At 43.8% G+C, this 11,379-nt stretch overlaps 1 protein-coding gene across 3 annotated transcripts in view; it reads right to left on the reverse strand.

Annotated features, from left to right (window-relative positions):
• Window positions 1-6,089: 6,089 nt before the first annotated feature.
• The window catches only part of IFT27 (intraflagellar transport 27), a 7,189-nt gene continuing 1,899 nt past the window's right edge, over window positions 6,090-11,379 (reverse strand). Inside the window, exons 3-7 of one of the 3 annotated variants that reach the window (XM_017737945.1) lie at window positions 11,287-11,346; window positions 10,223-10,340; window positions 9,805-9,914; window positions 9,511-9,612; window positions 6,090-8,892 (exon numbers count right to left, since the gene is read on the reverse strand). In XM_017737945.1, coding sequence (XP_017593434.1) covers window positions 9,514-9,612; window positions 9,805-9,914; window positions 10,223-10,340; window positions 11,287-11,346 — 387 coding nt within the window. In that variant the 3' untranslated portion in view covers window positions 6,090-8,892; window positions 9,511-9,513. Of the gene's footprint in view, window positions 9,613-9,804; window positions 9,915-10,222; window positions 10,341-11,286; window positions 11,347-11,379 lie in introns of all 3 variants that reach the window. The other 2 variants (XR_001863200.1, XM_008636410.2) reach the window with 2 other exon arrangements.

Here is an 11,379-nt window from a genome sequence, read left to right on the forward strand (position 1 = left end):
ACCAAGCACTCCAGCCCATCCTCCAAGGGTGTGAGGTTATGGTTCTCCCTTGTGCTTCTCTAATCTGTTTGCTCGGTTGTTGTCCTCTTTGACATGGCGAGCAAGTCTGGCAGAGGACACAGGGAAGCATCTCTCAGCCATGCTCTGCAGTCCATAGCAGAGACATGGGAACATGCTCAGAAGTAGGCAGCTCGGAACAGGAGAAAGGCTGTTCTTTCCCTGGGTTATGGGGGTGGCTGGGAGATGAGCAATCCCCTCTGCAGAGCTGGTCCTCCTCCCATGCTCACCACTACTGCATTCTCTGACAGGACGCTTTTCCTGCGTCTGTTAGATAAAACTATTCATTTGCCATCTTTCCACTAGCCAGTCTGAAATGACAAAACACTTCTCTATTTCACAGACCATTGGGACTCTTCCCTGCAACTGACCTATATTGGTTATAAGCTTCATTTGTTCTGGCCTGCACTCCTCTCTCTTCTCCCGCATGGAGCACATGCACTGCTCCTCCCCCTCAAACAAACACCTTTACACATCCAAGGACATTGTAAAAATAAAATGATCACAACCTGGCCCTCCGGGAACCTTGGTTTTACAGTTTGTCCCACTCTGATGCCAACAGAATTCACAACCCAGTTCAAGAGAGACAGACAGTGAATGAGAGAAAGCAGGCAGACAGGCACAGACAGAAGGAGATGGAGGAATTGGGGAGAGAGAAAAGGAGCAGAAGGAAAGAAACAAGGCTCCTAGTCTAGAACACAATAGAGAAAGGGGAATGGAGTTATAGGGACAATAAAAAACTTCAAATTATAGAAAATTGAAGGAAGAGAGAAAGAAGTAGATAAAATAGCAGAGGAAAGAAGAGAAAAGAAATGGTCAAAGGGAAGAGGGGGAGGTCAAGTTAGGCAGCAAAGCAAAGTGGTGTCTATGAAACAAGGCAGAAGAAATAAGAAGGTGCCTGTGAATCTGAGTACTACTTTTTAATGTCTCCTTTTCTACTGTGAGTACACTGTGAGGAAAAGGGCAAGAGGGAAGGGAAAGGGGGATAAATAAATACCTGAGCTGCCATCTTAAACAGCTTCTAATAGTTAAGCAGGTACGCTTGAAATAGGCAGTCCACAGGTTGCAAACGCTCGAGTACACATTGCAGTTCGACAGGCAGGAAACAGTCTGCACCAGCATAGTGGCATTTACATTCCTGGGTCCACTGGGTCTCTCCGTGCAGTGGCAGTGAGCCCTTGCATGTATAAAAATGCTTCTGTTTAGTACTGGGGAATTGTGCTCTGATGTCTGCCCTGTGTCCTCTCAGGTTCCAGTAAGAAAACCTCAGCCCCAAACACATGAGTGCTGTTAGTCTCCCTTCTTTTCATACAAATCCCTTCCTCCCCACTGATGCCAGCTCTTGTTTGCTCTCCAAGGATTCACCTCGATCTAGCCTTGTTCTTTTGTTGCTCTGCTTTCACTCTCCCCTTTCCTTATAGCTCCTCTTCCTCACTCTCATTCATTCAGCTCACCCTTACACAGGCCTATATAAACATACACTAAATTTATCTCCACCTCTGTAGTTATCCACTTACCTATGAGTGTAGTACCTGGCTGGCACACATCTCTCTCCCACACTCAATCCATTGATTTCCACACCACAACCCTGCCAGATCTGCCTGTCTTTCCTTCTTTCACAGCCTTTCTCTTGCTGCCCCCCAGCCAGTCTGTTTCTTTGTCTCTCCCTGCACAGTTCCTTATGTTTTTCCTTCTCTTCAATCCATTCTTCTTCCTTCTCCCCAACTCTGCCCATCTGTCTGTCCCTGCTCCCCACAGTTCTCTCCAGCTGATACACATGTACCCCAGTGTCTCTCTCTCCCCTTCTCCCCCTGCCACATTTCATCTCTTTGTGCCTCCTACACACCCAGGCCCACACTTGCTCTCTCCCATACTGAGAGGAGGCAGCAGCAAAGAATTTGCTGCTGACCGCTGCATTGCTAGGAGGCAAACACATGGCCGGCCTTGTGCAGGCCAGTTTCTGCCTGAGTGCCCCAAGTCACATATCCCCAGCATCATCTCCAGCACTGGGAAAACAGATGGTATAATAAATGAGCGCAGTCTGATAAAAGGAGGAAAGGGTGCCTGCCTCGGACGCTCCTCACCCGCACAGAGACATACATCCGACATGGGCACAGCCCTCTCGCTCCTATACCAGTCCAGCTTTGTGCCAGAACTAGCCAGCTGAACAGGGCACAAGCTCTTCCCTAGTACCAGATGGAGAGGAGAGGGGTAGGAGAGGGTGGCAGTGGATAGAATGAGCAGTGGCTATTTTTCTGACCACAGCTTACCATCCTGGAAAGCAAAGTACATGGGAGGAACTAAGCAGTCTTAAGGTCATGGGGAGGGCTGATACATGGGGAGGTGTAGCAGAATTGTGGGGACATATAACACCTCCACATGCAGAGACAGAAGGGAAAAGGCAAGAGGCATGGACAGGGAAGAGGAATCAAGTATCAAAATAGCTGTGGACCAAGATGGCATTCAGGGATCGTGTCTATCTCAGTGAAGAAGGAAAGCCAACTTACTGGCAATCTTAGCTGTGAGGGCCATTGAGAGCAACGACATGTTCTGCTTAAGTGAAATAGCCCCATACATAAAAAGGTACAGAAACCAGAGGGCAGGGTTTGCACTACTCTGCTTTTGCTCATACCAGAACCATCCTCCTGCTCTTATCCAGTTCCATGACACTGTCCAAGAATGCTCCTTTTCCTCCTCCACTACCTCCCCAGATACCTCCATCCAGAGCCTTGCAGCATTCTTTCTTCTGCATTCACCTGTTAGAAGAAACCCATACTTATTACCCTTTCCAAACCCACCAGCATTCCTTCCTCATCTAACATTTTCACATTAATTGCAGCCTCTCTCTGCTGACAACAGCACTGAAATGCATTATCTTAACCCTGCAAGACATCTTTCCTAGACACTCTGTTCTGCTGTGCCTACAAGCTGATTTTATGCCTTATGCTTCAACTGTAACCTGAAACTCAACACTTCCAGTTTTACAATCCTCAAAATGAAGCCACCCAACATCACAGAAACAAAGTCCTAAATACGGCCCACAATGGCCACACAAAACTGTTAGAGAGAGCAACACTTCACAGGAATCAAAATGAATTATCAAAAGCAGGGAAGGCAAACCAACACAGAAAATATTCCTTCCATTCCTTCTGCTGTATGAACTGATGATGAAATTTCTGTTGCGAGATATTGATGCTCAAGTTGTAGTGGGCATTTCTGCTTGGTCAGGTGAGGTGCAGGTTCTCTTTCCATTCCCTGAATGTATTCATGATGCAGCATCACAATTAGGCATAAATGTATGTGTTGTTCCCCACTCCCCCCATCCCCCCTCCCCAAAAAAAAGGTTTAAGCAGAAAGGTTGGGGCACTTTCTGGCAAAGGAAATAGAGATAGCGGACATAGTGCTGAATTAATTTGTGGTTTAAATGTGTTTATGAAGATGTACAGGTACCAACTGTAGATATCTATTTCCCTCCACTCAGAAGTTCCCTCAGAAGAGCTATACTCAAATATGAATTTCCAACATCTCTTCACACTCTTCCACCCTGATAGTCTGATAGTGCCCTTAGCATAGCTACTCTATTTTTTCTGGTCTCACCTGGATGCGCTGTCTCCAGCCACTGCTGCTCACAGCATCACAGCTTGCTGTTCTTATCTCCCCACACTATGCCTAGGTTTATCATTCTGGATTCTTGCTACTGCCCTTTCAAATCCCAGTGTCAACCCTGTCACACAGACTTTAACTCTTCCTGCCTTGTTCTAATGCAGGTCCTACATCTTCAGCCTAAACTGATGGCTACCGGTGACCTTCCTCATCATGGCTCTGAACCCCCCTGTCTGCCCTTGGCCTTGAGAGCTTGGCCCTGAAAATCTTCTTTCGGTTTTTTATTCTTACCACCTGCCCTTCCACCTGCAAAGTCTGCCCTGTATCCTCATTTTCCCTCAGTAGCTCATACAAAAATTACTTTTCCTCCCACTTCATTTCCATACAGCATTCTAAAAGACAGGAAAAGCCTTAGGTCTTCCCATCCCGAAATCCCACCCTCCCAATCTGCCTCAGCAAGTCTTTTGGGCTCTTCATGAAGGAATATAGACCTACGTATGTCCTACATATTCCTGTTCCCCTACTGGTCCTGCATTTCCCCTGTTTGGGACACAGAAGTCAATCGCTTCTGCCTTTATACCCTTTTCCTCACAGTCCCTAACTTGCAGCCCTCACATTGTCTATTTTTCTAGTACTTGTGCAGAAAGATTACAGGCTCCACATATCTCCAACTGATGTGTATCTGGCTGGAGGGAAACTCATCAAACTGACCCCATCCCTGACCCCAGCTTGACATGTAGGGTCTGTCACATTTCCCTTTTAAACATTGCCAGATTAAATCTCAGAGACCAGGAAAGGGAGCAATTCTAAGCTTCTCTTGACAAACAGCTCTAGGGGAGGAAATATGTGAAGCCATGACAGAAAAATGAGAGAAAGACCTCCAAGGAGTAAAAAAAAAAATCTATCAAAAACCCCAATCAAAACTCCCAGTTAGAAGGAGAACAGCCAGTGTCTGACAAAGTTACACTGCAGCAAGCTCTGAAGAGGTGAGATGAGGCTGCCAGGACTCAGCTGGTGGTCTCCAGCCAGGAAATTACACCCTAGACTGAGCAACATCCCCATCTCTGAGGTGACTTCGACAGGGAGTCACAACAGCTAAAGGGCCCTGAAAAGACTCGAGACTGAGTAGCTCTCTTCTTTCTCCCTCCCCCAAGAATTGTTGTTCCGGGTCAACAGAGCCAAGGGCAACTGGCACAGAAGACATTGCTCTCCAGGCAAAATGACAGCAGGAGGAGGAAATAGGACACGAGAAGTAGAGAGATGATGTGCCCCTAGGCCAAAAGAGATGTTGTGGAGGCCAACGTGGCCCTTGAAGAGCTCCTGCTCTGACTCCACCTTAGTTGCAGAAGGTCCTAGAAGTCCCTCAGCCCTAGGTTCCACAGAGTACCATCTGCAAGATGGAAAATTTACTTGTTAAGAGCAAGCAGAGGTGGATATTGTCCATCAAGGAGAGGATATGAGATAGGAAAAGGACTGAGAATGCATGGGGAGAGAGGGGTCCCATCATGCAGGTGTCAATAATAGGGATGACTTTTTGCTATTAGCAAATAATCTGCCACACACTGCTGAGTTTGTGCAGGCAGATGAGAACACAACTGAGAGCAATTGCCACCTGAACATCATAGATATGGTAATTATTAAAAACAGAGCACAGCCTTGAGCTGCATAAGGACCCCCCCAGATCTGCATAAGCACCAGTAGAAAGCAGTTGCTGCCTCCAGAACAGAAATGCAGTGTTTTCCCTGCTGTCAGCACCTGCGTCAGGCTCCCAGTTTCTCTTGAGATACAGCTCTTAATTGGGATAGATTGTACATTTTCTGCTGCACCCCAGCCCAGCTCCCAGTTTAATTGCTAGTTTATGACTTAGCCTGTTTTGTGCTTTCCATGCTACTTCTTTCCTCACTTAATCTAACACAATTATAGAAAGCATTGCTGGGAGGACCTCAGGAGGCCACACAGTTTATCCTTCTGCCCCAAGGCAGTATTTCATTTTCAACAACATCATGTGTCTTTTGCTATCAGGTCAGATTGGTCCAAGATGTATAGTGGGTAAAGAAATGAAGCTTACCCAGGGGAGTCAATTGGCATAAAAGACTAAATCCAGCTCTTTAAGTCACCAAAGTTATATCAGAAATAACCCTGGTCCAAATGGTGTCATTTATCAGATCAGTCTTTTAAAAGATGTCTTTTCTTAACTTTAAAGTCTCTAAAATGAACAAATCTCTAGAAGAAACTGTTTTGACAGCCCCATTTCAGTATATTTAATGCTTCATTATGAACAGCAGTGACCACTCCATTGTTAAGACTTAACAGACCACAGTGTGATCGCTTTGAAACTCCTATTAACTCTCACAATAAAACCTGATCTTTCTGGAATTTTACATCCTGAATTTCACTATACAATAGACTACATCTGGCAAGACAAAACAGAACCATTAAAGCATCTTTAATATGACAACTTTACACAAATGAATTTCCAGTAAAATTTCAGAATGCCAGACAGCTTCTTAAGGCTTTTTCTTCCAAGACAATTTGACTAAAAATTTCACTTTTGTTTCCTTTCATCTATTAATCTAAGAAGAAATGTCTTGCAGCCTTGAGAATAGATAATGCAGAAATTAGAAGGATTAAAAAAAAAAATCAGCTGGTGATGTATCAACCTAAGTAAAGCAGGGCACAAGTATAACAGAGATTCTGTGCAGACCCATGAGGACCAAAGGAGAGGTAAGAAGGAGGGACTCCAAAGAGGAAAGAAATGGTTTTGTCTAATCAAACAAGCAAACAGGAAAAAGGACTACATATCTATTAAAAACAGTTTAAGGCCTGTTTGTTTCCTTCCTCTTCTTCTGAAATTTCAGTTCTGGTTGAGTTGGGTCTTTTCTGTGTTGTTACACTCATGCTGAGCACCTGCAGCACTGCACAGCTGGACAAAGCAGTGGAACTGTAAGAAGACAACAAGCTTCCTGGTCAGCAGACAGGCTTTCTGTCTTCCTCCCACTGTTCTCCACAGCATCGGTTATTCAGACTGAAGCTAAGCCTATTAGTAGCAAACATGCATCCTCACCCTACAGATGTGACTGCCAGTTAGTAAACAGGTAGGAGAAACTTAATAATGCCTTCAGACTCTTACTCATCCTGCTGGTCCAGCTCACTTACTCACCACCCCGAACTCCTTCACACAGAGACAAAACGATTTCCCACAACCTTCCCATGTTTGGCTCCCCTGTTCTCTACCCACTCTTCACTACTAGCTTCTACAACCAAGGGCACAATTAAGCCAGGAAAACAGTTAACAACCACCACTTGCATCAGGCTGGTACTACATAGCACATTAGCCAGGAAGGACAATATATTATGCTTTTAAAATGCATTTGAAAAGGTTGAGATTGTTACTGTCAAACACACCATTTTGAAGCACATTAAACTGTGTCCACATTAGTGCTGGAAATAGTCCTGTAAAAAGCAAGCTGGACAACATGCTTTAGACATTTTCTAATTGTAGTTATGGCCTGTGGAAGAGGGAAAGGGGCAGTGGGTGAATCTCTACTGTTAGCTAATTAGATCATACATTTCCTCTCTCAGGCAATACATCTTTCCCTGCATGGGCAGCATTTTTCTTCACTACTCAAAAGCAGCTTCCCTATAAATCACAAATCACCACTGCAAGCATTCCCTTAATGAGCTCCTCCAGCTTTTGCATTTATTTTATAAAACAGCATTCACCAATCTTCATCTTACTCGTGAATTTGAGTGTTTATTTGAAGTTATGGGAGGTCCTTCTGGTGCAGAGAGATGGACTCCCTGGTTAAAGATCGCACAGAATTCATTTTATTACCTATTCCCAAGGAATCCATCCCCCCTAGATACACCATGTCACAGGTGACATACACTTCTGGTATGTTATTTTCAATATGAAAAAATATGTGTCTTGTTTTGTGATCACATCATCAATAGAAACAGGGGAAATGAGATACCAAATGAAAACAAACCTTCTTTCGTTCTTTAACTAGATCAGCACAGCATCCAAAATAGCTTTTATTCTTACTAGTCAGAGGTACCAGCACTTGCAAGCAAAAGTCTATGCAGCCTATGTAAGTCAAAAGAAAACACCCAGGATTAACAAGAAAACCCATGTAAGATACAAATGCCAGTAATGCCAATCCAATTCAAAAAAGCTGGTTCTGTCCTTTTTGAGTCGGCTTCTAGCAAAAGAACCTCTTGTTTTCATTTCTTGCAGATTGAGCTGCTACTCATCCTCTTTAACTGGTATTCATGCTCCCTAGTGAGTTCCCAGCATCAACACACTGTTGCCAGTGAAATGAGCCCGGTGCTTCTCCAGATTCTTGAAGTGCTTAATAAACTCTGCTACAACATCTGCAGCCATATTTCTTACGTTCAATTCAATGTACTTTTCCTAGCACTGGGCATAACAATGATTTTAAACCACATGTATAAAAGTCTTGAAACACAGATTCCTGAAAAGACTGCCTGAAAAATCACTTAGTGCTTAGTCTGTACAAAACAGCTTCCCTTGCCCAAGGGAGTCTACCATAATCTGGAAGAGAATGGTTAAATTTTTGAAACTCTTGGTGTTAGGCTCAATTACAAGGCAGTACTTTACCACAGATGTTTTTGCATACTGCATTAGCAAAGACTCTTACATGCAACATCAGTACTCCACACGAAAAAGCAGCTCTCTCTAGGCTTTTACCCTTTCTAATATGAAACTTCTAGCCAGACACAGCTGAGTCAGAGTAACTTAGCCAGGCTGTCTTTAATTTCCTTAGTCTGTTTCCACTAGCAACATCAGAACTGTGGTCTTTTATCTGAAATTCAATGACAAGCAGAGAGACTTTAATAAGAGGACTCTGATTTTGAGATTGAGAACTGAACCTAATCAGAATGGTATTGCCAAATTCAGCTAACAAAAATGACACAATATGTAAGATGATAAAGACATGAAGAAGAAAAGGTAATTTGTTATAAGTTTTAGAGACATCCTTAGAATAGAAAATGTATTGCTGCAATTTGACTCCATTTTGCAGTTAAGCCAATTTGGATGTGCCTGCAGGAAGCCCTTCCTGCTCACTTCAAGGGAGGTGGCAGCCTCTGGAGAACTCCTGTGACCTGGGACCAGCAGAGGGCACTGCGTCACCAAGTGACAGCGGTTGGACGCGACACAGCTCCCACCAGGCAGGGACAGTGAGCCACGCCGAAGGAAAGAAACAGATTCTGGAAATTAGAAACATGTATTAGTCACCAGTATGTCAATCCTATAGCTGATAAGGGCAACACTGTTAAAACTGGCTTCCAACTCTGGGCACTCCTGGAAACACACCTAATCCAGCTCTGTCTCCACACATCTCAGTCTCCAGGTGCTGATTTTAGGGCATAGGCCTCCTCCTGAAAACGCTTTTCAAGGGGTAGGGCGAAATGGTTCCTGCCCTGCAGTGTATGTATCAAGGCTGGCTTAAGTCAAAAAACATCCTGTCAGCTTCCTCTCTCCTTTTCCAAGCCTCTAAATCCTTGCTTGTAGCAGCAGGAAGTCTGTTCAGACAAAAGATATCAAAGCAAAGAGCTGGCAATTTCCATTCTGCCTTCCCCTTTCACTCTCTGCCTCCTCCAACCTAGCAGAGTTTCAGTGAGCAGAGAACCAAGTTAGAGGACATGAAAGGAATGCTGAGGTAGCAGCTTCAAAGAGTGTCTTTCCACTTGCTTATTTCTAGTTTATTTTGAATTACCAGAGGATGACCATGAAGTAGCAAATAGCTCATATTTTTTCTTCTCTCTGTATTCAGTCCAGCAGGATTCCCAGTACTAGAAGAAGCTTAGAGGATAAATAAATCATACCAGTCAGGCTAATGAGTGAAAAGTTTCCACTTTCTCTTTGTACAGTTGGTGGAATAACTTTGCCAGGATGTGGAAAGGGGCCTCAAAATTTTTCATTTCCTTCTGTAAAGAAATAAGAAAGTTGTGAATGGCAGATGGAATAAACATTTGACTATTTCTGCTCTGCTTCACCAAAGAAGGATTAAAACTGAGTTGGATGACAAACAAGGGGAAGAGAGTCCCCAGTTGGCCTGAAAGAGAAGATAACTTTACAAACATCCCCTTGCACAGATGGTGAAAGGAGCAGATACTCACCACTGACATCTCACAATATTCCAGGCCATGTTTCTCAGCCCACTCCTGTGCTTGTTTCTGCTCCACAACTCGACGATCAGCTAGGTCTGTTTTATTCCCCACTAAGACACCTACAGAAAAAAAGACATGAAACAAAAGGAAAAAAACCCAGCTCATCGATGCTGCTTGTAAGCCATAAATGCTGGAACACTTGTAGAAGTAGCTCAGAAAGTTGGAGCTGTGGAGAACAGCCTATAACTACCTAGAAAATATTCCAAAAAAGGAAACATATTCAAGCCTTACCTGCTTTGTGATAAAAGCAAAGGATTTGGAGGAAGCCATGTCTGCCTTGAAACAAATGCTCTATGCCACAGCTGAACAAAAACAACTGCTGTCATACAAGAGGGGAGTAGATAACAAGGATCACACCCATTCTTACCTGGGATGTGCACCCCAACTGCTTGAGCCCTCAGCTTCTCCAACCATTTGTCACAGTTGTCGAAGGATTGCTCATTAGTGACATCATACACAAGGCACAGGACATTGGGTTGCTCCCACTGCACAGCAAGAAAGGAACACTGTCAGCTCTAATGAAACTGATGTGGTCAACAGCCAGGCTGTAAACACAGCAAACGCAGCTGCTAAGATGAGAATAAAAAGCCTAACACCCAGGAATCCTATGCCCTGGCTGAGGTTTCACATTTCAGTTGACCCAACTAAATCACTGGCATTGGGAGAGGTGGTCTTCCTTTCTTCCCTAGTCCTGTCTGTACAGTCCTGCCCCTTTACTTGCATCAGCTCTGGCACTCATCTGATCGCCAGGGAAGCTGATTTTTCATGCTGAATCAGCACAAAATTAATCCTAGGAAAAAAGTAGAGAGGTTTTCTTCCAGTTTGAGAAGCTGAGCCAGCTTCTAGAAGAGTCCCTTCCAAACCAGATTTAGAGCAAGGGCAAAAGCGGAATCGCTCTTGTAGACAATGAACCATTAGCTTGACTTAGCCGTCTTATGAAAGCTCACATCAATTAACTGATTCTGCTTCTCAAAATGAGATAACACAGTAAAGAACCATACAGGGAAGGTCACAAATATGTGAAGGAAAAAACCCAAGGGCAGGATTATGCTCAAGGACAAGAATGAGTTCTGTTGGATCAAACACATCACTGTAACACAAAAAAATTCCTCCCACTGTTGAAGTTGGAGCAAAACAGATGTTTTTCTAAGAAATAAAAATAACTTTAAACAACAGTACATAGAAATTTTCAGTTAAAATTCCCTATTTCTTTTATAAGAAAACTGCCTATCTACTTTCCTTTCTCTGGAAAGTATTTCTTCTAGTACTTATACAAGTTTTAGAGAGGTAGAACAGGATGCATTGGCAACTGAGGTAATTGCTCCCATTTACACTAAAGACAAAGTTTGCTACATCTGCCAGACTGGGGAGCTCAGATCTTCAAAGCAAAAGCACTTCTATGGAAGAAGAGGACTGTTACATAAGACTTACCAGTTTCTCCAGCATTTCAGAAAATAGATCTTTTCCTGCAGAGTCAAAAATGAAGAATTCCTGAAAGCGGAAACAGAAATAAAGCTCTTGCTA

The sequence above is a fragment of the Corvus brachyrhynchos genome, unplaced genomic scaffold, assembly GCF_000691975.1.
Source record: "Corvus brachyrhynchos isolate BGI_N302 unplaced genomic scaffold, ASM69197v1 scaffold56, whole genome shotgun sequence".
Classification (NCBI taxonomy): domain Eukaryota; kingdom Metazoa; phylum Chordata; class Aves; order Passeriformes; family Corvidae; genus Corvus; species Corvus brachyrhynchos.